This window comes from Meriones unguiculatus, chromosome 11, assembly GCF_030254825.1.
Source record: "Meriones unguiculatus strain TT.TT164.6M chromosome 11, Bangor_MerUng_6.1, whole genome shotgun sequence".
Classification (NCBI taxonomy): domain Eukaryota; kingdom Metazoa; phylum Chordata; class Mammalia; order Rodentia; family Muridae; genus Meriones; species Meriones unguiculatus.
This window is the reverse complement of record NC_083359.1, coordinates 81928294-81954038: the sequence shown is the minus strand read 5'-3', so window position 1 is coordinate 81954038 and position 25745 is coordinate 81928294. Positions and strand designations below refer to the sequence as shown.

Below are 25745 nucleotides of genomic sequence, written 5' to 3'. Positions count from 1 at the left end.
GGGAAAGCATATCTACAATAAATCTATAATTCACTCGTAATTTTTAAGGATAATAAGACTGCCACTAAATTTTTCATAAAAACCACAATCTGAGTTTGTATGAAACCAAAGACAGTTGCAAAACACTCCTATTTTTTGGGACCTATAAAAGGGAATTTATAGTCTTTTCTAATGATTTCCCAACAGGGGGCAGACTATGAATAAAACACCATAGAGTTTTGTAGTGGTAGACATAAGATTAACTCCCAATCCTGTAACTAGGGGTTACAGGGTCACAGTTGTGTGACCTTGGACAAATCACTTCTTCCTGAAAATTATTTTTATTATTTAGGTATATGAGGTCAGTTTGGAAGTATAAATACAGTATTATAATATATTTGCCAATAAACAGCAGCTACTATAATGAGTGAAATTGTTGTTAATGTTTTAACATCGTTTCATTCTCAGGAGGTTTGATATACATTTTTGGTGTATCTTTTTGCATTATTTTAAGTAATATGTGTGTCTGCTTTTCGCTTTATTAGCAATCTGTAGTGGGCTGTGAATGTGTTTCCATTGTAGAATGTTTGCCTGGCATGTGCATGAATTCCTGATTTCTATCTCCAGCACCAATATAAACTGGGAGTGGTGGCACAGATCTGTAATCTCAGCACTTGTTGGTTGGAGGGCATCTTGGCTGCATTGCAGTTGTAAGTCAGCCTGGAATACGAGACCCTGCAAGCAAACAAACAAACAAACAAACAAACAAACAAGCTGCCTGGCAGTTAAAAGCATACTTCTCTTGCAGAAGTCCTGAGTTTTGTTCTCAATACCCATATCAGGTGGCTCACAACCATATATAACTCAAGCTCAAGGGAATCTACCACCATGAGTACACAGCTTATGTAACATGCACACACGCGTGCATGCACATGCGCGTACACACACGTAACTTGATAATAAAAATAAATCTTTAAAACCAACGAATCAGTCAACCATTTTGTATTTACTGGCATCATAGATCTTATATATTTGATAGTGGTTGCCTTTTTGCTTACTTTTCTCTCCTGTTGGACTGTGCACTCATTGAAAATACAGGTGGGACAGCAGTTTTCTTCCTGCTTTGCTCATGGACTCAATTAAATGCTCTGAAATCCCTAGAGAACCATTTAATGTCGACATTAGGTGTTGTGTTTCTAATAATACCTATCTTAATTCCTGACATACTCCTAATAGCTATTTTTAGTAGCGTCCATAAGAAGTCGTATGTGTTTTAATGAAGTATAATTTTGGGAATGACTAGTAGAGCTTGGTAAAAAAAAAAGTGTGATTTTGTTGTTAGAGGAACTGAAGTTCTATGTTGTATGTCTCACTTTTTAGAAGAAAAAGCAGAGGCCCGAGGGCTTTAGTTAGGTGCTTTCTCAAATGTCCTACTGCTGGCTGGTGGCAGTATGTTTTATTTATAAGCCAGGAGAAGAGGAGTGCATCAAACATCACGGAACTAAGATGATGAGTATTAATTTTTAAGGGAAATCTGAACTTTCAAGGCTCTTGTTGTTGCTAACTGTAATATAGGATTGTTATGCTAAGATAATGTCAAAATTTTAGTTTTACCATGAAGTCCAAGTGATTGAGAAGCATGGTACTTTATATTTTCCAAAACAGTCATAAGAAGAAAGGATATATTAAACTGTTGCCATTGATTTAGACAGGAGACTTCAGAGATAGATTTTTTAAAAACATTATGGTTTATGTTTATTACTTAGAAAAACTTAAAATTCAGGAACTTGTTCTTAAAGAACCCAAGGTGATGCTGGAGAGAGTAGAGCAGGCGGGAGAGCATGAGCTAAACAAACCCACTCCGATTAACCTCAGGACACAAACATGAACATATGAACAACAATTACATTATTAAGTATGACTAGATAAGCAAGAGATAAGGCAACAGTAGAAGAACTAATACAGCAAGTCATATCATTAAAGTTAAAGGAAATAATATAATTTTAAAATTTGAATATTAGGACAATTTTTTTTTCCAAGTGGTCCAAGGATATGTTTGGAGAATTGTTATCTGCGCTTATAAGTTTTATTGTTGGCTGTAGGCATGTTCTTTGCTGGACACCAAAAGGAAGACTTGAGCAAGGCATTCTCAGTCCTCACCCAGAGAATAATGACTACTTACTGGAGTCATAGCTATGTTGAAAAGTGCTGCTACAAAAGCAAGCCTTTGTATAAAAGGAAGGGGCAGATTAACTATTGACTGGCAGCTGCCAGTATAAAAAAATCAACACTTTGTTTTTTTATATGTTATGGATCTAACCCAGAACCTTATATATGCCAGGAATACATGAGGAGATGCTGGAGAGAGCAGAGCAGAGCTACATATCCAACTCCTGGCATTTTTCCCCCCTAAATTTTAAAAGTATATGTTTGATTTAGTTATATTTGTTATATGTGATTTAGTTTACTTCCTATATAAAAGTGCATGGTGTGCTTTTGTATTTTAGGGTTATTATGGTTCAAGCACTCAGTTAAGTGTGAGAGTGCATTAGCAGAGTGATACTCTGGAGAGGTCACAGAGCTTGTTGAGTTGCAAGACCTACTTACTAGATATAAAGTTGAGTGCATTGCTTAACTGATCTGGGCGTGGCTTTGCTTACCCATACAGTGGAGCTAATAATAGCCTAGGAATTAAAAAAAAGCTGAATTTTAGAGCTTATGAAAACTTTTTCCAAATAAAGTAGCATTGGCAGGGTTTTTGAAGCTACATGAGCACCAGGAAGCATGGGCATTAGGTAATAATTATTAATTCTGTATTGGATAATATTGTCAGTGTGATAGAAGAGTTAGTAATGAAGCTTATGTAACTGAGTACATAATAATGCAAACATGCTATGTGGTGGACATGACTGTTAAGGACCAGGGCACTAAAAAGTTAGTTTGTTAGTGTAGCTGGATACAGAGAGAGCACAGTGTCTTTTCCTTATTTTAAAAATACTCTTAAAAGAACTTACCTGGGATAATTAATTATTATCTATAGTTTTGGAATAACTGTAAGGCAAATAAGATCTTTTATTTTCCTATTTATATCTTACTAGCAAATTAATAATTTATTATCACTTTTAGGGCTATTTTCTGATCTTGGTTGCTTTTGTATGTAAAATAAAGGCCTGAAAATTTTGACAACTTATTTTTATGATTTGTATATAATTTTGCATGTATCTTGGGTTCTTATTGTGTTCTAGAAAAACAAACCGATTTGTGAGTTCAAAACTCAGATTGTATAGTTATTATGAAAAGGGTTTTATCTCACTGGGCTTCTGTATTTTTCTTGATACCTTATTTTTCCTTTTCTTTTCCCCCAATATTTTCAGATGTTTTGGAATGTTATTAAGCCCAGGTCGAAACGTGAAGAACAGTGACATGCATTTACTGGATATGGTAATGACAACCTTAAGCATCCTAATCAAGTACAGAAGACAGTTATTTTATATTTTATTTTAAAATTTTGTCATATTGTTAGAGTTGTTTAATTTTGTGATGGCAGTAATTAAATTTGGAAACTCAAACTTAAAATTACTTCTTGAGGAAATATTAGGAAAGTTGCCATGTAAACAGTGTTCTGTAGGGTGAAAGCATGTGAAAGGAAGCTGTAGTGATGGTGCCTATCTCCTTCATCTGTTTGTGTTCTTAGTCTTTTCCTTCAAACTAAAGCATCAAACAAACATCTGCAGTGTGCACATAGCACCTTTTATTTAGTTAATGCACTGTCAGCTGTAGTGCTGTGATGACACTTGTTTTTTGGAAGCATTTTCCTTGTTCGTACTTAGCAGTGGATACTGACTAGATTTCTTTAAGAAATGCCATTAAAAGAGTAATGAGTCAGGTGGTGGTGGCGCACACCTTTAATCCCTGCACGTGGGAGGCAGAGGCAGGCAGATCTCTTGAGTTTGAGGCCAGCCTGGTGTACAGAGCGAATTCCAGGGTAGCCAGAGGGCTACAGAAAGAACTCTTGTCTCAGGGGAGGGGAGGAAGATAAATGATCCACACTCATGGGTGGTGTTTGTTGTGAAGGGAGCAAGGCATCTTAACTCTTAAAGTGCCTTCAGTTGTTGCCGTTAATGAGCATTCACTCTGTGATTTAGAGTGTTACAGAAATGGGTCAATGTAAGCATAAAATTCCTTCGTGAGTTTATATTTTTATATTTTATATATTTCTTTTCAACTGTGTCTCATAAGTGTAATTTAAATAACTGTAATTTTTCTTTGAATTATTTCATGATAATTATATCATCACTAATTTTCTAGCACTACTGGAATGTTTTGTTCAAAATTTTGGCCACCTAGTTGTATGCCAACATTGTATGAAGCACTGTGGTTTTAGGTCTGTGCAAAATGGAGTTCTTAGTAGCTATGGGCACTTCACCTCGTGATAGAATCAGACCCTTTAAGTGTGTAATTGCAGAAGTGGTTAAGTGCTTCCTCCAGTGTATAGTGTGCCATGGACAGAAAGAGGAGGTCAGGCAAGGACAGCTGGTTACATCAAATGTGGAAGCATAAATTAGTTATTGATCCATCTCTCTCTTAGCCTTTTCCTCAACAAATCAGTAATGAATGTTGGTTTTCCAAAAGTAAGTCATAGTATTTTGGAGCCATGAGAATTCCATGAGTACCTAGGAATTAGAAAAATATTAAGATACGGAGTTCTAGTTAGGTATTTCAGAATCTAAAGGATTAAGATGAATCATTGTTAGAGATTTCCCCCATAAAACCTAAAATCAGGTTATAGAGTTATAAAACTGCTGTGAATCAATGAGGCTTCTTAGTCATTTCTGTGTAGTTTAACTCTTCCTTTAACTCATCTAAGGTCTTGGCAGTGTTCACATTTCTGCAAAGAGAAGTGAACTTACTGCACAACAAACACTTAAAAGTGTTAGGCTTTGCATTTTAATTATCAGCAGTTGTAATTTACAGTTATCTGGTATTATTAATCTTCATGATATCTTAATATGTGGTCACTGACCCTTGGCTAGATTTTGTTTAATAAAGGAACTCAATACCTCATATTGAAACTGATGAAGGGGTTCTGGTTATTGACAGGTTATTCTTTGTAATAAGCAAAAGTTACACTCTTTGTAGCTTTGCCTAGATAGTTTTGGTTTTGCTCTTTAGAGTAAGATATTAATACTTTTGCTGTACTAACAAATACAGCTCCTATGACATGCCCAATGTGATGGAAAACTGGAAACAACTTTTCTGCCCCTTCATTTACGTTAACAGACTTTGAAAAGGCATGTGTGTTACATTTAACAGTTTGTGAAACTTTTTTATTCACGCTGAACAAACAATCTTTTATGATAAAAATTATGTTTAGAATTTCATATATGAGTACACTGCATTTATGTAATTTCTACCCCTCTTCCTCCCACTTTTTCTTGGATTCATGATCTCTTCTGTAATTGTTATTGTTATATAATACACACACACACACACACACACACACACACACACACACACACACATTTCACAGTCTCCTGGGTTGTTTAGTGTTATATTTAGTGTTGCTGGTATGTACGTATGTTTAGCGATTATCATTTTTGATATTGGGTAACGTATCAGGAGGTTCATTTCTGGAAAATAGTGATTTTTCTCCTTCATATCAACCATTGACTGCCAATTGTTCTTCAGCTAAGGGTAAGATGTTGTGAAATTTCCTTCATTTCCAACGACATGTCCAGTGGCATGGCCATCATGCACTTCTCTTTTAGGCAGCCATAGTGTTGCATTTTCATGGGTGTAGCATATTTGTCATGCCTGGTGGTACTCTGACTCTTAGAATTGTTCCTTTCCATTTCTACTTATGTTCTCTGAGCCTTAGGTCTAGGTGTTGTAGATAGTCCATTTAGGGGTGGGCACCCCATGACCATTTATTCTCTGCATTTTGGCCAGTTGTGGATCTTTGCAGTAGCTTCCACAGGCTGCCCAAAGAAGCTTCTTTATGAGGACAGAGAGATACACTTATCTGTAGGTACAACAATAACTCTTTAGAAAACAGTTAAGCTTTATTGATTTAGAAAAATGATAGCAGCAAATTTTCTTTTAGGATCTATGACCTCTCCACCCATGGGTACCAGTCATGAATTCTCTTTCATTACATGGGCCGTAAGTCTAGTTACGCAAGATGCCAGGGAAGAAAATTAATTCATAGTCCTACCTAGCTGTTGAACCAACACACTATAAACAATGATCTACTCAGCAAAATATTCCCAATGGTGCAACAGTCTAATTTATCTCTTGGGTGTGTTGAACAATTTTTTTATTTGATACATGTTTTATTTATATTCATTTTCTTGAACATATTGCAATTCCAATCTTTATGTTGACTAAAACCACCCACATACACAAAGTTTTCACCCATACAATATCTAAAAATTAATATGTAATATATAAAATAACATTTTTTACTATTAATTACACTTTATTCATTTTGTATTCCCCCATATGCCCCTCCCTTCTCCCCTTCTGATCCCACCCTCCCTCCCCCTTCCTCATGCATGCCCCTCCCCAAGTCCACTGATAGGGGAGGTCCTTTTCTCCTTCATTCTGATCTTAGTCTATCAGATCACCTCAGGAGTGGCTGCATTGTCATCTTCTGTGGCCTGGTAAGGCTGCTCCTCCCTCAGGCAGAGGTGATCAAAGAGCAGGCCAGTCAGATTATGTCAGAGGCAGTCCCTCTTCCCACAAACAATTTTTAAGTAATGACTTTTCTTCCCTATGTGTATTTTCTAATGACGTGAATTGAGACTTTTTAATAATTAAACCTATTAGTATGGGTTACGATCTTCACTAAAGGCAAAATCACAAATGCCCATTGTATCTGTTATTTTTCTCCTTGCTGTGACGGATTGAAAAGCAATTCTGATTCCTAGCTTAAGAGGATGCAGTCTGTTATCGTGAGGGCAGCCTAGTAGGAAGAATTTAGGGAGGAAATGACATTCAGGTGGGATTCCTCACATATGGGAAAATCAGAAAGCAAAGTAAAGAATATGCTGGAACTCTCCCTGCTCTTTTTTCCAGTCCTGACCCCCAGAGCATATAATAGTGTCTCACAATTCGGGGTGGGTGTTTCTCACCTCAGTTTCTCTGTTTAAGATCATAAACACAGTTTCATTTATATATGTGTATACTAGCACACATAAATAAGATCACACACAACAAAGCTTTAGTATTTTTGGGGGAATGAAGATTACAAGTAACAGAGACTCAGTATTCTGCTAATAAGGAACTTTTTTGTTTTTTTGGTCAGGGAAGTTGTAGGATAGAAAAGAAACAAGTGATTCTGACCATATTTATTGACAACAGAGGAAAAGTCTAGCAGCAAAATACCATGAAAACCAGAAAACTTAATAAATCTATATTTCCATGGAGCTGGAACACAACGTTCAATTCTAGCCATAGAGATGCTTCAGAGTTATATGGATCTTTATAATGAACCATATGCTGATGCTAGATTAAAAAGCCACATTTTATATTGTAATGTAGTACATTTGGAATGTGTATGCATGGAATGTGTATGTATTTGGAAAACATAGAGGGAAAGTTTCCTGAAGGAGTTCATCTGTATATGTGTGTGATAAACTGCTACTTTAGCTTTTATTTGCTCCTCCCCTTGTCTTGTGGATCTTAATTTGTTTATTGTATTGTATTGTATTGTATTGTATTTTACTTCTCTCCTTTTCCTTCCCTTCTGTCATCTGCCTTTTTTTTTTTTTTTTTGTCTGGATGATACATGATTTTAAAGGTTTTTGTTGTTGTTTTGAGAACACCTTGCTGTATAGCCTTAAGCTTGTCTGCAACTTGGTATTCTTTCCTTAGTACTGGGGTTGTAGTTGTGCACATGTATACCTTGCTTTCAAGTGGTTTTTAGTGTTTATTTTCTTCATTTATCTCTTTTCTCTCTAATAGTTTCCTAGTATTCTTGAATGCTATTCTTTATATTTTAACTTAATAGTTTTTTGCTACTTACATGTGGCTTATCACAACTTCAGTTCTTGCTGAAATTGTTAAGCTTCCACGGCTAACTGCCTGATTTCCTGTATTTGTTAGTTGAAAGATCCTGATTACTCTAGTTCATCTTCCTGTACTCAAGCACAGCAAACAGTCAGGCATACAGAAATTACATCTTTTGGGTAAGAAGCTCCTGCCTGTTCTGAATGGGGACTAGTTAGTAGGGGTAGTGGAGGGCTAGAGAAGTGTGTGCACATGTGCTTGTGTGTGCGTGTGTGTGTGTGTGTGTGCGTGTGTGTGTGCGTGTGTGTGTGTGTGTGTGCGTGTGTGTGTGCGTGTGCATGCCTGTGTAATGTATAAAGGAGAGGAAGAATGAGCTTATGGGTATATTTAGGGTGGAATTACTTAGTAGGTTTCCTTTACAGATGGCCTTCAGTGACTTTCATTTCTGGAATGCAGTATTCTTGGCCATATGCCATACAATTTGACTATCAAATTGATAGTACTATACTAGAAAGATGTAATAATCAAGGGACTGGCACAGTTTTACAGGAATTCAGAGAAATGTCTCTGAGGAATGGAAAAAAGTTTAATAATGAAAAGGAAGTTTTATTTGTTTTGGTCTGGTTGATTTTTTTCCCCCACTGTTTATAAAATGAGGAAATACAAAGACTAAAAGTTCTGCAGATATCATTCTTTTGCATTTGCACATGTTCCTCTGTGGTGTTCTTCCACAGGTGCCATTTTGTCTTGCTTTCTCTGAAATGAATACGCGCAACTTGTATATGATCTTGCTTGCACTGTAGGGGTTGCTAGTTTTAGTAAATAGCTGGCTAAGTGAAAACATCAAAGTGGAGATGATAAGGAGAAAAGTTGGAGGGAAGGCAGAAGGAAGGAAAGAGGTGTGAAGAGAGAAGAGTGGGGGGGAGAAATAAGCATGATGGAAGATGAAAGAGAGCTAGAGATATATTTGTTGATTATAAACGTCTCCTCATAGTGATTTATTATTATTGAGGTGAAGGTACTAAAGTATTAAGTTTGAAGGTATTATAGCCAGGAAGCGAATTAACATTTTAAGACTATTTAATAGTAGCACACTAAGAAAAATTACCACTTTTTACTTTTGTGATTGGCTATTAATTCATTCTTTGTGTAGGTAATTGTGTGTGTGTGTGCATGTGTGAGTGTGTGTGTATGTTTTATTTTTTTCCTTTTTTGATGCTAGGAATTGAACCTAGTGCAGGTAATTTTACATTGTGGTCTTTTATATATTGATATTTTGACAGCAAGCAAAAGATCCATTTAACATAACTTTAAAACTTGGCTTTTGTGATTTGGTATGGATAGGTACAGCTCTTTTCATGTAAGAAGTACATGTCTATTTTGAACTTGTGTTTGAAGATGGCTGGGATATAGCAATATTCAAAGGAATGAGAAAATTTACAGTAAGATGTAAGACTATGTCTGAGTGTAGCTACATGTTTTAATAAATTAAAATGATTAAGGGTATAATTTTAAGGTGTGGTAATTTTCCTGTACCTGCTATCGTTCTTGTTTGAACTTTTATAGGAATCCATGGGAAAGAGTTATGATGGCAGAGCTTATGTCATCACGGGCATGTGGAACCCCAACGCACCAATATTTTTGGCACTTAATGAAGAAACCCCGAAAGGTGATTTTTCTTAAATTATTTTTATTCATATTTTTTATTGTGAATGAACAATCTTGTTTTATTACATATTTAGACCGTACTGATGGTTATTTAAATTGAAGACATTTGTATTTTGAATGTTGGTGAATATTTATGAAATTCTTTTTCATGCTTTTGTGAGGAAAACCTTTATTAGTTGAAAGAAATCCTTTAAAAGCCATGTTGACTAATTTTATTATTTTGAGGAAGGCATTTGACTTTGTATTTTATATATGGCTATAAAGTTGGTTTTATTTGGTTAAGAGCGGTGGAGGAAGATGAAATGTGTAAGCAAACAACTTCTGGAAATTTGTGTATCTTTGTTTATCTTTTTAACTAGGAATTGTAGATTAATTACATTTTCACTATTTACTCAAGTCTAGATTTTAGATCATTGATCTTCCCTTAAACTAAATTTAAAGTTTTACTTGATTTATAGTTTTATTGAAAATGCTTTATTTGCATTCAATTAAACATGTTTGTTCAAAATATAATACACCAATTTGTTTCATTTTTAATTTTACTTGTTTAGTTTTTTAGTTATTTAGTTGTTTTTTATTTTTAGGTTTCAGTTATTTAGTTTATGCCCACATTTGACTTTTGGCTAAAGACAGGAAACATCGAGGATTACTAATAGGAAAATATGCTTTTCTAGTGAAGAATACTAAAACAATAACTACTCTCTGTTGTTTGTAAAGAGAGTGGGTGTTTACTAGTTCCATAAAGTACATGCATTTGATTACATATTATTTTGTCTAAAAGTGAGGGTTAAAACATAGCAAAACAGTTCATATAAAATTCAGCCTTGAGTTGGAATGATAGCTCAGCAGTTGAAGCATTTACTTGCTGAGCAAGCAAGAGGAGAGTGATTCAGATCCCCGGTATCCAGTATGTATTTGGTGGGCTAATTCCAGCGTTAGAAGGAGGAGACAGGAGATCTCCAGAGGAAGCTGAGTAGCTAGACTTCCTGTATTGAAGAGCTAGGTCTGATTGAGATTCTATCCTTTTTAAAAAAAGGATTTCCAACAGCATCTCTTGGCCTCCATGGTCAAAGCAAATATATATGTTCATCTGCATATACTCATACCCCCAATGTAAATATGCAAACACATGTACACATGTGCTCACTTATCTATACATGTAAAATTGACACATGTATTGAACACACATGCTTCCCCAACATGTAAACATGCACACAGAGGAATACATACTCTCTCTTCCACATATAAACACACATGTAAGCATACATCTTCTCTCTCCCACATATAAACAGAGACATGAACACACATACTTTCCCACATATAAACATGAACACATATGCTCCTTCCACATATAAATACGCACATACACATGAATGCATGTTCCACCCTCACATACATGTAAACACACACATATGAACATGCATACTCTTCCCACATGTAAACATGCACACACATGAACACAGCACACACATACATAAGAAAGCAAGTGCACATGTGGATGCCAGAACAGCATAGCTATCACTTTTTCTCTTTATTCCCTTGAGACAGGGATTCTTACTGAACCTGGGGCTCCAGTGATCTTCCTGTCTCTGCCCCACCATAGTACCAGGGCTGTAGGTATGCACAATTGTGCCTGGCTTTTTCTATGCTTGTTGGGGATTTCTCTTGCACCTGGAGCCATCTCCTCAGCTCAATTAGTTTTTTTTTTCAAGAATAAGAATTGATCACGAACAGTGAACGTATTGACAGTTCTTAGTTCACCTCACATGTAGGTGTTTATATAATCACAGCAGTACTCTACTGTACAGGTTTAACATGAAAGGACTGAGTTTCTAATCTAGTTTGCACTCACCACACAGACCTATCTTTTTCCAGTGATTGTGTAAGAAACCTCATAATTTTAAAGTAAATGTTATTTTCAACATTAATCTCTCTCTCTCTCTCTCTCTCTCTCTGTGTGTGTGTGTGTGTGTGTGTGTGTATGTATATATAATTTGTTACTGGGAATCCAACCTAGGGCCTTTCCCAATTTCTCCACAGTATTTTTCACAGTAAAGATTGGATTCAGAGAATGGAGAAAGAGATCTGTCAGGAGGTTTAGATACTTGATTATGATAGAATAAGTAGTGCCTGAGGATCATTCCTAGAATACTTGATTACTTATTTAGTCAGTGCTTAGAAAGTATTTAAAAATAAATAAAAAGAAGGAAATATGCTTGTCTAGAGCTGTAATTCATGGATAACTTAGTAGAGTTTGTTTCTTTAATAATCAAGGAATAATAAAACCCAGAAATTTTCTATTGCAGATAAGCGGGTGTACATGACTGTGGCAGTGGATATGGTAGTCACAGAAGTGGTGGAGCCAGTCCGCTTTCTCCTGGAGACAGTAGTCCGTGTATATCCTGCAAATGAAAGATTTTGGTATTTCAGCAGAAAAACTTTTACAGAGACTTTCTTCATGAGGTTGAAGCAGGTAGGATGTTTTTGTTTTCTCGAAATCAGTCTATCCTTCCTTCCTTCCTTCCTTCCTTCCTTCCTTCCTTCCTTCCTTCCTCCCTCCCTCCCTCCCTCCCTCCCTCCCTCCCTCCCTCCCTCCTTCCCTCCCTCCCTCCTTCCTTCTTGGATGATCCTCATTTGTATCTGCCTCCCGAGTGCTGGGGCATACCACCACAGCCTATGCATTGCTTGGGCTTAAACATAGGGCCTTGATCATGCTAGCCAAGCACTCTACCTACCAGCTGTGTTATAGCCCCAGCCCAGCTGCCTTTCATTTTTAATGCAAATATACTTTCTTCTGTCAGAACAAAAAACAATGAAATTTATTTTAAAAAAATCAAGTGGTTTTTGAAGTCAATCAATGGAATGTGTGAAAACTGTACATTTTGATAATAAGTTATTATGTGTTTAAATAAGCCTGAACTCATGTTCTTGTAGAGTATGCCACATTTAATAGAAATATTAATCAGTAAAAGGTGTTTTCTGCTTTTATCTATAATTACTTGAAATACTACCCCCCAAACCAAACCAAACAAAACAAAACAAGGAGCAACAAAATTCAACATCACCTCCACAAAATAAACAGACACAGAAATATTCTGTGCTTATAAAGTTAAAAGAAAATCCAAGTATATCTAATGGTGATCTCTACTTGCAATATTAAGTAATCCACATTAGTTGACTTTCTCACACTGATCACCAGTCATAGCATAATAAGATTACTCTCATATTAAGTAAACAAAATATATGTGCCTGAGACATCCTTAGTCACCATTAGAAGATAAGACATACAATTTTACAATTGAAATTAGCCTGGTATGGTGGCACATGCTTGTAATCCCAGCACTTGGGGAGGCAGAGGCAGGTGGATCTCTGTGAGTTTGAGGCCAGCCTGGTCTACAGAGTGAGTACAGGACAGCCAACGCTACACACAAATTCTGTTTCAAAAAACCACTGGGATACAGAGTTAATAAAATGTAACTGATAAAAAAAAATAAAAATAAAAAAAAGAGAAGAAAAAAACCAAACCAAACCAAACCAAACCAAACAACCAAACCAAATCAACCAAACCAAACCAAACAAAAATCCAAAAAAGCAAAACAAACCAAAAAAAATTGGAAGTAGATATTTTTCCAGTTCTGATTCCTATTCTGATCCCTCCTTCATCTCCTCCCAGATCCTCCTCCTCTCCTTACCTATCCAACTCCAAACCTTCTTCCATTCTCTCTCTAGAAAACAAACAGGCAAGCTGAAAAACAGAACAAAACAGAACAGAACAAAACCATGTGGGTGGGGCGTGAAAAGCACATAGACAAGTATAAGTGCATAGGTGTATAGGTGCCTGCCCATACAGAAAATCCATCAAAACACAAAATTGGAAACCAAAATATGCAAACTGAATACTAGTAAGGCGAAAATGCTCAGACAAAGCATTATGAGTTAAAACTATTTAAAAATGCCATTGAGTTTATTTTGTGTAGGGCATGGAGCCAGCCCTTAAATGAAGTTTGTATGTCCAGTGAGATGCCATTGGAGAAAACTAATTTTTCCTTTGTGAGTGGCTGTCAGTTGGAGATAGTTTCTGAGTTAGGGATGGGAGCTTGTATTCACTTCTCTCATGTCTGGGACTCCATCTGGCTTAGACTCTTGCAGGCCCTGTGCATGCTGCCAGTCTTTGTGAGTTTGTATGCATATTAATCCTGTTGTGTCTGAAAGGTATTAAAACATGTAATTTTTGTTTTGTAATAAAGGAAGAACTGGAAGACAATGTAAATTCTAATAATGTCAGTTTGTAAAATATCTATTTTTAGTGTGTAAAATCGTTCATTTTTTTGTTGTTGTTAGACCTCTCACTCTCCCAAATTTTATGATACTTTCTGCCTTGTAACTGTCATATGCAAAATGCAGTGTGACTAAATTAGCAAGTAAATACAGGAGCCATTTATCCAGTTTCATACTAAAAAAAGTGTCATAGCTCAACTAGGCCTCATATGTGAGATACTTTGAAATTGCTATGGTTTTATCTTGTACTAAATTATTTTAGCTGGTAGTTTATTGATGTGTGGGATAGTTGTTTTTTTTTTTTGTCTCAGAAAAACTTTTATTCATATGTGGGGGAGAAGGAAATTTTTAGAAACTTAATGGAACTCTGGAGAATGAATTCATTTCAAATAAAGAAACTTTTTAAAAACACCAACAAGAGATATTAATATAGTAGCATAAGGTTTATGTGGATACCAATGAGATGGAGGCCAATAAACACAAATATATTAAAATGTTAATATAAATACGTTAAAACTAAATAAAATACAGAAACAAGGCTGAAAGTAAAAAAAAAAAAGAAAAATAAAAGAAAAGCACAAAATTCAAATTTTTGAGTATTTATAATAGTGTGGATGAAATGTCTAAATGCAAATGATACTAATTATGAAGACAGGTTAAATTTCCATATCGTAAACTTTAAACTTTATGAAGAAACTTGAACCTATAACAAGTACATATTATTGTGTTTAAAAAAAAAAGAATATTAAAGAGAGAATGTTAACATTTCCAAGGATATTTTCAAATAGAAATTATAAATTCAAAACATAATACACTCCATGAGACATTTTGTTAATATATTTTCTAAATAATGATATTTTAAATTTTTTTTGTATTTTTTTAATATTAGTTACAGTTTGTTAACTTTGTATCCCTGCTGTATCCCACTCCCTCTTTTCCTCCCAATCCCACCCTCCCTCCCTCCCACCCTCATCTCCTCCCTGCCCCTTTCCAAGTCCACTGATAAGGGAGAACCTCCTCCCCTTACATCTGATCCTGGTTTATCAGGTGTCTTCAGGACTGGCTGCAAAGTCCTCCTCTGTGGCCTAACAGGGCTGCTCCTCCCGGGGTGTGTGTGTGTGTCAAAGAGCCTGCCATCGAGTTCATGTCAGAAACAGTGTAGGATAGTTATGAAGCATACTGTAAAGAATATTATATGAGTATATTCAAAACTTCAGTCTTCTGAACATCTTTTAATATTTATTGGATTTCCCTTCTTTATCTCTCCCATCTGTTCATTATTCCTTCTTCCATGTTTTAATAGCTTGTTAGCAGTGTCAAGGAATTCAGTATTTTCAAAGTTGTATAAACAGAACTATATAGGAAATGGGCTGCCATGCTTTTTTTCCTTAAATGTATGTATGTATGTATGTATGTATGTATGTATTTATTTATTTATTATAATTTATTCACTTTGTATCCCTGCTGCAGCCCCCTCCCTCATCTCCTCCTAGTCCCACCCACCTTTCCTCTTCTTTCCCTATGCCCTTTCCCTAGTCCCTTGAGAGTGGAGGACCTCCTCCCCTTCTTTTTTTAAAATTTTTATTATTAGTTACAGTTTATTAACTCTATATCCCAGCTGTATCCTGCTTCCTCATTCCCTCCCAATCCCACCCTCCCTCCCTCATCTCCTCCCTGCCCCTTTCCAAGTCCACTGATTGGGGAGGTCCTCCTCCCCTTTCATCTGACCCTGTTTTATCAGGTATCTTCAGGACTGGCTGCAAAGTTCTCCTCTGTGGCCTAGCAGGACTGCTCCTCCCTTGAGGGGTGGGGAGGTCAAAGAGCCTGCCACCTCCTCCCCTTCTATATGACCCTAGCCTATCAGGTCTCGCCAGGGCTGGTTGCATCATCTTCCTCTGTGGCCTGGTAAGCTACACCCCCCAGGGGGGAGGTGATCGAAGAGCCAGCCACTGAGACAGCCCCTGTACCCCTAAGTAGGGAACCCACTTGGAAACTGAGTAGCCTATGGGCTTCCTCTGAACAGGATCTCTGTCTTTTCAATGCATGGTCTTTGGTTGGAGTATGGATCTCTGCAGGCCCCCTGGGCTCTGTTGTTCTCCTTGTGGAGTTCCTGTCCCCTCCAGGTCTTTGTATCTCCTTCTTCTTCTATAAGGATTCCGGCACTCTGCCCAAAGTTTGGCTATGAGTCTCAGTATCTCTTTTGATAGCCTGGTGGGTAGAGTCTTTCAGAAGCCCCTGTGGAAAGTTCCTGTCCTGTTCCTTGTCTTCTCCTACTTCAGATGTCCATCCTGTTTGCCCTTTGGAATGAGGATTAATCATGTTCCCTATGTGGTACATTTACACAACGGAATACTACTCAGCAGTTAAAAACAAGGAAAACATGAAATTTGCAGGCAAATGGTGGGAACTGGAAAAGAGCATCCTGAGTGAGGTAACCCAGAAGCAGAAAGACACACATGGTATATACTCATAGGATATACATACTAAAATCTATAGTCCTAAAGAAGCTAAACAGCAAGGTTGTCATCCTTTTATTGACAATCATTATGATATGGATTCTGACTCCTGGAGAACCGGGAAAAGTTACTAGCTCATGTAAGTGTTCAGTGTCTCTGTCAGTGCACAGCCTTACTTCCTTTTCTCCCTTTCTCCCTTTCTCTGTTTGAATGCTTGTATATGCATCATAGTATTACTAAATATCTTATAATTAGAAATTGCTAATGTGTGACATTAGCAATAATGTTGGTAAGTTCTATTGGAGTTTTCTTAGTTATAACACAAGACCATTTCATGTGAAGTAAAAAGATTAAATTAGGTCTTTGTAACATTCAGCTGTTCTAAATGTGAAACTGATTTAAATGCATCTTAAATATGAAGAAAGTGGTTTCTAACTTTAGTACTGTAATCTGTACTTTAAAAACATGGAAAGCTGTGAAAATAGGTTATTGATTAGTCAACAGATAGTTTTTGTCTTTAACAGAAATAATAAAAACATAACATTAGAATATAGAGAACTTGAATAATTACTCAAATCCATGTGGCTAATCATTGTCAGAGCTGAGATTATTATCCCCACATCAAGCCGGGCTACTCCAAAGAAGCCAGACTGCCTTCTCTCTATAGCTCCAGAGACTGTGTTGATTTGTGGCTGTAGGTTGTAACTGAGAGATTTTTGTACAGAGTGGATAGCCTTGGTAAAAGAAAGGAATTAGGTGAGTATCACATGTAGTGAAGATTGCTTTTGAAAATCTGGATGTAGGCATTAATACTTTTAGTTCTAGTTTCAGACCTCAATGTCTAGAGCGCCTCCTTTTTTTCTAAGAACATTAGATTTATTGGATGGTCTCAGAAATATTTCTGTGCTCTAATGGGTTTACTTCAGACTCTTGGGGAAAAACACCAAATTACATGGAATGTCTTTCCAAAAATTAATTTTTTTCTCACGTTTTCACAAATACTGGATTAAAGTCAGACATCTTCAGTTTGTATGCCAGCATACTCTGCTGTACATTTTCTGTATGTATGTACCTTAGGTAAACTGTCTCTCATTCCTGAAATGAAAACTGTATTATACCACCTCAAAGGGACGTCAGAATGAATGGATGCTAATCATGCAAAGTCCTCAGAACAGGGATTACCACTCCCTAACTGCTTTGTTGGTGGTAGCTATGGTTGTTTTTAACTGAGTCCCCATTTTTTTTTTTCCTAGCTAGTCTAGTGGTTCTCAACCTGTGGGTCACAACCCCTTTGAGGGTCAAGCAACCCTTTCACAGAGGTCACCAAAGCATTGAAAAAACACAGATATTTACATTATGATTGATAAGAGCAAAATTACAGTTATGAGATAGCAACAAAAATAGTTTTATGGTTGGGTGTGATCATCACAGGTCATCACAACATAAGGAACTGTATTGAATGGTCACAGCATTAGGAAGGTTGAGAACCACTGATTTAGTCTGTTATGTTTGGGTGGATATTTCCATTAATTTTTGAGAAATAGCTTTGATAGTCTACAGGGCAGAGCCTTTCAGAGGCCCTCTGTGTCAGGTTCCTAGGTTGTTTCCTGTTTTCTTCTTCTGATGTCCATCCTCTTTGCCTTTCTGGATGGGGATTGAGCATTTTAGTCAGGGTCCTCTGTCTTGATTACTTTCTTTAGGTGTACAGATTTTAGTAGGTTTATCCCATGTTATATGTCTATATGAGTTAGTATATACCGTGTGTTTCCGAACCAGGTAAATCAATTAAATAATCCTATATCCCCCAAGGAAATAGAAGTGGTCATCAAAAGTCTCCCATCCAAAAAAAAAAAAAAAAAACAAAAAAAAAAAAAACCCAAAAAAAACCCAGGACCAGAAGGATAATTCTTAAAAGGTCAACTGACACATGATCAAGGTCAATTGGACACATGATAGTTTTGAATTATTATTATTTTTTAAGAAAATGGTTTTTTATTTACTTGTTACTTTGTAGCATTTTATTCTTGAGCTATAGGTATAAAATTAATTACATATGTTTTTATTTTTACATATGTTATTTTTTAATAGTAGTTACAGTTTATTAACTTTGTATCCCGGCTATATCCCCGTTCCCTCATTCCCTCCCAATCCCTCCCAATCCCTCCCTCCCTCCCTCCCTCCCTCCCTCCCTCCCTCCCTCCCTCCCTCCCTCCCTCCCTCATCTTCTCCCTGCCCCTTTCCAAGTCTACTGATAGGGGAGGACCTCCTTCTCTTTCATCTGACCCTAGCTTATCAGGTATCTTCAGGCCTGGCTGCAAAGTTCTCCTCTGTGGCATAGCAGGGATGCTCCTCCCTTGGTGAGTGTGTGTGTGTGTGTAGGGGGGTGTGTCAAAGAACTAGCCTCAGAGTTCATGCCACAGACAGTCCCTGTTCCCCTTACTAGGGAACCAACTTGGATACTGAGCTACCATGTACTATATCCGAGCAGGGGTTCTAGGTTATATCCATACATGGTCCTTGGTTGGAGATATAGTCTCATAAAAGACCCCTGTGCCCAGATATATTTGGTTCTTTTGGAGCTCCTGTCCTCTCCAGGTCATACTAACTCCACCTTCTTTCATATGATTCCCTGCACTCTGCTGAAGGTTTGGTTATGAGTCTCAGTATCTGCTTAGATATACTGCTAGGTAGAGTCTTTCAGAGGCCCTCTGTGGTAGGCTCCTGTCCTCTTACTTGTTTTCTCCTACATCCAATGTCCATCCCATTTGTCTTTCTAAGTGAGGATTGATCATCTTGCCCCAGGTCCTCTTTCTTGTTTATGTTCTTTAGGTGTATAGATTTCATTGTGTTTATCATATCTTATAGGTCTAAATAAGTGAGTATATACCATGTGTGTCTTTCTCCTTCTGGAATACCTCACTCAATGATCTTTTCTAGATCCCACCATTTGCCTGCAAATTTCATCATTTTCTTGTTTTTAATTGCTGAGTAGTATTTCATTGTGTAAAAATACCACAATTTTTGTATCCATTCCTTCGTTGATGGACATCTGGGTTGTTTCCAGGTTCTGGCTATTACAAATGAAGCTGTCACAAACATGATTGAGCAAATGTCCTTGTTGTGTACTTGAGCATCTTTTGGATATATGCCTAGGAGTGGTATAGCTGGATCTTGAGGAAGCACTATTCCTATTGTCTGAGAAAGCGCCAGATTGATTTCCAAAGTGGTTGTAAAAGTTTACATTCCCACCAGCAATAGAGGAGGGTTCCCCTTTCTCCACAACTTCTCCAGCAAGAGTTGTCACTTGAATTTTTTATTTTAGCCATTTTGATGGGTGTAAGATGAAGTCTTAGGGTGGTTTTGATTTGCATTTCTCTGATGGCTAAGGACATTGGGCTTTGAATTCTTATTCTGGGGATATGTGAGAAACTACAAGAAACGGTCTGAGGCAGTTACACAAAGTGAAACAAAAATAAACAAAAAGCAGTAAACCAATGTTACAAAAGAAGTGTTCATATGACATTAATTTTAAGCAATTAAAATTTTAATTTTAATTTTAAGCAATTAAATTTAAGCAATGTTATCTATGATACAGTCATTTAGGAAATACCATTGATACCAGGATAACAAACATAAAGTAAACACACATTCTTTCACATCTCTGCCTTTCTGTCTCTTCCTGTTTTGGGGGAGAGGATTTTCACTCTGTAGCTCCTGCTGACCTGGAACTCATTTATAGCCCAGGCTAGCCTCAATCAAACTTGTTGGTCGTTTGTCTGCAACAGCCTCCAAAATGCTGAGATTACAGGCATGAGACACTGTTCTCAGCTCTAGGTTAGCATTTCATAAAATTAGTAAGGTTAGAATAATTGAAATAATATCTATTAGCATATCTGACGTCATGTTGAACAAATGTTCTGAAAAATATAGTTGCTGCTTATTATGGAGATTTTTCAACTCTAATAATAAGTGAATTTCAGAACATCTGTTCTGAAATTATATTCTGAATTTTAGAATTGACTGTAAAAAGAAGCACCTCTCATTTATATGTTGTTAGCTCTTGTGTTTTGGATTTAAGCAGATGAAGTAAGCATTTAGAGCTTACATATAAAATCAGTATGTCAGATGGGCTGCTCCTCAATAGACAGTAAATCCTTCTCTCTCTCTAACTCTCAGTTTCCTTACTTTAAAGTTAGAGTGTGAATTGATAGTATTACTGAAGGCATTTATGACACTGGGATGACTGAACTACAGTGACTTTACACAGTGACTCTCCACAGCAGTAAAATGACATAGGTGATAGAAAAAGTTCCTTTGAAGAAATATGTGCCGTTTTCTATAAACCTTGTAGAAGCTGGGAGTAGAACCTGTGTTCATAATTAATTATTTATTTAACTTTATTTTATGTGCATTGGTGTTTTGCATGTGAATGGAGTTATAGACAGCTGTGAGTTGCCATGTCAGTGCTGGGAACTGAACCCAGGTTCTCTGGAAATCATTGAGCCATCTCCCCAGCCCTCCTGTGTTCACATTTAAGATAACATGTGCATTGGTGATTTTGTTTAATTTTTAGTGTTTTTAAGATTTTTGAAACGGTGACTCTTACCAAGATGTATAGGCTGGCCTCAAACATTGCAATTTTCCTGCATAATAATGCCTCCTGAATACCTGGGATTACATGTGTATTCTACCTCACTGAGCTGTGTTATTGTGACCAACCACAATAACATTTTGGAAAGATGCTTTCTCTCCAAAATGAATCAAAGACAATACTATTGTATTGGGTTTTTTAAAATTAAAAGCTTAATTAGGCAACCAATGATTGTTAAAAAAGGCAAATACATTTTGTTTTCTAGAGATGAGACCCTTGGTAGGTCATCCTACCAAGTGGTTAGCCTTAAGCATAGGTATATATAAGTAGCACTAAATGCTCTTAGTAGCTTGTATAAATTTATATGTATGGGTTGGAGAAGGAAAGGCGGGATAACATAATACTTACGTTTGATATCTTAAAGAAAATAAGAACTTAAGTTTTGAAATGTTAAAGAAAGTAAAAGTTTTATCTTATACTAGCTATCAGTGAGGCCAAAAGCTGTAAGTTCAAGATGGCCTTCTCTCTCTGTATCTGGAAAAGTGTCTTATTGATTGGCTGAGTGCCTCTATGCAGAAGGTATGCTTCTTTTCAGGGTATACTATATGCTCTGTGGAGATTTTGAGTCTGTAATATCAATGGCTCAGGAAGCTGGCTTCATTTCCTCATGTCTCTTTTTTGAAAAGCCAGTTCTGAATAGTAAGAATCATTAGCAGCAGGCCTGGGCTTTCCCTGACAGTTGTTATTGAAGGAATTTATGTTCAGGTAATTTCAGGGCTTAGCTGATTTCATCACTTTCTAGACTCTAACTTGATAAATAAGTGGAAATAAAAATGACTTGATACTAGGTAAGAAGTTAGTTCTATATTCTGTCATTTAGTGGTGTTTATGAATGATTACTTTTTTATCTATGAATTGGAGATGATTTCTACCACATAGTGTTGTTTGGTTATTTACTCATTTACTCACTCAGTAAACACTAAGTGTCTCCTTAGTGACAGTATTTGATAAAGGCTGTGTCCTGAGTGTAGGCTTAATGTAAAAATATCATGCATTTTCTTGATATCTCTTCAACATGGCTGCCATATTGGCTGAGGGTTCTTTGGCTCAATTCAATTAAGAAATCATGAAAAGGAAAAGTAGCTCTGACCAGAGGCACTCAGCAGCTGGTGGGTGTTAACAGTTTTCCTAGCTACTCTTGGCAGGACCACTTAGCAAACACTCAGTAGCTGGAGTCAGTGGCTGCCAGAAGCTTTTGGCAGCCCTCCATTGCTGGAGTAGCAACCGCTGGCAGTTCTGGAGCTTCCCTAGCAGCTTTTCTTGAGCACTCCCAAGCATCTCAGGTTCTGGTAGGTCTCTGGATGCTAGGCATTCCCTGGGCCTGTATCTCTTGATAGTAATATTGTCAAATCAGCTCACTCTGCTTGAGGTACAAATGATGAATGATGGATTGTATATAGCTTAACAGGAAGAGTGCTTGACAGCATGCAAGAAGCCATGGATTTGAGCGATAGCGCCACATAAACCAAGCATGCTGTTTTATGCCAGTAATCCCAGCACTCAGAAGGTAGGTGCAGGAGGAAGGATCAGGAGTTCAAGGTCATCCTTGGCTATTTAGCAAGTTCTAGACCATGCTGGGCTACATGAGACCCTGGCACAAGCAAGCAAGCAAGCAAGCAAGCAAGCAAACAAATGTTAATAAAACTGTTCCCAGCAATGTTAATAAAACAGGCCCAGCTTTATTAGGGCCTGTGCTGTAGCACATGGAGCAGTGGATACTATCTTCTAGATTGGGCTGAAAAGAATGTGAAGAGTGCTGGTTATATAGCTGAAAAGGCAGGCCTATATACATGTAATCTTCTGACTGGTAACAAGACTCTCTACATTGCTTGCCAGTTTGCACAGGCATTCTGGGCAATTGGTGAGAGAGGTGTTCCTCAGGGACTGCAATGGGGACACTTATATTAGTTACATTGGGAGTGATCTTGAGTAGTCATAATAGTACCCCAGTGAAGCATTCTTATTGACATGACAGCCATGTAAGTGGGGCAAAGTTTTCTTAGCAATGGTTACAGAGGTTTCAACAGTTTTTAGGATAGTGGTGGTGTGTGCATCCTCTGAACTCACCTATTGTAATTCCTAAGGCTTTCAGTGGGGCTTTAATGATGGTGGCAGCTAGATTTAGATTTCTGTTGGTGTCATGACAGCTTGAGTAGGCCACTGACTCAGCCTATAATTGAAAGCCCCCATGGCATTTGTGGAGATTATAATGCTAATGTTCTGGCTTCAGATACTTCTGAGGGACAGTGTGAGAAGTGGTTATGATGATCATAGCCCAGCCTGTATTAGAAGATCACAGGGATGGTAGCTTCAGCCTAGCTTACATCTCAGTTTAACCTGGGGGATCTGCTAGGCTGTGCTTCAGAGCATAGACTGTCAGTAGAATAGATATAAGGAAGCACAATACTTGTAGGGAAACTGTGGAAGTCATCGCTATCTTCTTTGATTCTTCCTGGGAGGCTACAATTAGCCTCTGGTGTTACAAGAGGTATAGCCCCAGCTCTCATTCTTGCCCTATTCCTGCCCTTTCTGGTAGGCCAGGTCTGTCTTGTGGCTGTAGATGTTAGGGTGGTGGCAGCTGCAACTGAGCAGCTGGCCATAGGAAAGGGGCCCCTGATAGCTCTCTGCTAAGTGTTTGAACATTTGATGCTTGCTCCTAACAATTCCTGGATTCTTTGGCTGTGGAAGATGAGTAAATGGAAAAACATTTATAAAAAGCTAAGACAGGAAGTGAAGAACAGCTCATGAAAATCTGATTGTAAAGATCACTTGATTCTCTTAAAGAAACCAAAGTCCAATATAATGTTAGCTTTCTTCAGCAAAGCTTCCAGAATTTCCTCCTGTGATGGTTAATCCTGACTGTGTGGGTGATAGTGTTCTGTGCATTTGGGGCTCATATTGAATTAAAGGGTGAAAGAAAGCATGCCGAACACAAGGAACCATGGTTCTCTGCTGACTGGCTGAAGTGTGATCAGCTACCCCGCTTTCCTGCCATGTGCTTTTCCTGCTTGATGGATTTTGTCCTTAAACTGTGAACTCCACACCCCCGTGATCCCTTAAAAATAAATCTTGCTTCCTGGGTCCTACTCTAAAGTACATGATCAAAGATATTAGTGTTTGAAATGTGAAGAAATTCTTAGTCTGGTGTCCTTACACATAGCCAGTATTGCAATCTGTGGCTTCTGAAGATTTGTGTTATTTAATAGAGATACTACTATATTGTATTTGTATTTGATGATAGTCTATCATACTGAAAAACCTTTTAGAATTAATTAGTACCTGATAAACCAGGGTCAGACGAAAGGGAAGGAGGTCCTCCCCTATCAGTGGACTTGGAAAGGGGCAGGGAGGAAATGAGGGAGGGAAGGTGGGACTGGGAGGGAATGAGGGAGCAGGATACAGCTGGGATACAAAGTTAATAAACTGTAACTAGTATTAAAAAAATAAAAAGAATTAGTATAACTAATGAATTTTTGTAAGTAAATCTATACTTGCTGAATACTTATATATTTAAATGGTGCTAAATTTTAATAAATTTTAATGTGAATCTCACAGTTTATTTCATGAATACAGATTGATTTTAGTTGTCTAATAGTGTGTGAATATTGAAAAATAAAAGCATGTTAGCAAAACTAGTTTATTTGAAACTTAGTTGCTAAGTACAATATTTAGGTTCAAAACAGTATATTTGTATAGAAAACCAATTGCAGGTGAAATATTTTACTACTGTTGTAATACTTTCCTGTTAAAGCATTAGAGCTGAGCAGTTGGGACTGAGACCATCTGCCTTGCAAAGCGGAGATATTTCCTGTATGGCCCTTTGTGAAAAAAGTTTGTTGCTATCTAAGAAAGATAATTATAATGTTTACTTCTTATCTGTGTCAGTTTTCTTGCTTTGGTGATGAAGTCATGGCTAGGACTTTAAAAATTTTTTTTTATTAATTAAAGTTTATTCACTTTGTATCTCAGCTGTAGCCCCCTCCCTCACCCCCTCCCAAACCCACCATCCCTCTCTCTTTTTTTCCTATGCCCCTCCCCCAGTCTAATGATAGGGGAGGTGCTTCTCCCCTTCCATCCAACCCTAGTCTATCAGGTCTCATCAGGACTGGTTTCATTGTCTTCCTCTGTCATGGCCAGGACTTTTTCACCAGTTTCTGACTAGGAGGGGCGAATATTCAACATTTTGTTTTGTTTTCCAACTCATAGGAAAGCACTTAGTCCCTTAATGTTAAAGTTATCTGTAGTTCTTTTTAGTAGGATGAGAAGACTTCATTATCTTCCCAGGTTGTTTCAGGCTTTGAAAAACATGACTGAATTCTGATTTTACATATTTTGCATTAATTGATGTGATCTTTTTAAATTTGTTAATATTATGGGCTACATTTACTTTTTTTCCCTTTCCAATGTTGAACTACCTTTGCATTCATTCCCAAGATAATTCCAAGATAACATTGGTTGTTATATATCATTTTATTATTATTATTATTTATTTTTTAGATTTATTTATTTATTATGTGTATGGTGTTCTGCCTTTATGTATACCGGCATGTCAGAAGAGGGCAGCAGATTTCATTATAGATGAGCCACCATGTGGTTGCTGGGAATTGAACTCAGGAACTTTGGAAGAGCAGCCAGTGCTCTTAACCTTTGTGCCATCTCTCCTGTCCCCGTTTTATTCATATATATATGTATATATATATTTA

General features: G+C 37.2%; 1 protein-coding gene across 4 annotated transcripts in view; it reads left to right on the top strand.

The window, feature by feature from the left end:
- Rabgap1l (RAB GTPase activating protein 1 like) overlaps positions 1-25745 on the top strand; it is a 626983-nt gene that overhangs the window by 113066 nt on the left and 488172 nt on the right. For all 4 annotated transcript variants that reach the window (XM_060364541.1, XM_060364539.1, XM_060364540.1 and 1 more), the window contains exons 8-10: positions 3354-3420; positions 9556-9658; positions 11964-12130. In XM_060364541.1, coding sequence (XP_060220524.1) covers positions 3354-3420; positions 9556-9658; positions 11964-12130 — 337 coding nt within the window. The remainder of the gene's footprint in view (positions 1-3353; positions 3421-9555; positions 9659-11963; positions 12131-25745) is intronic.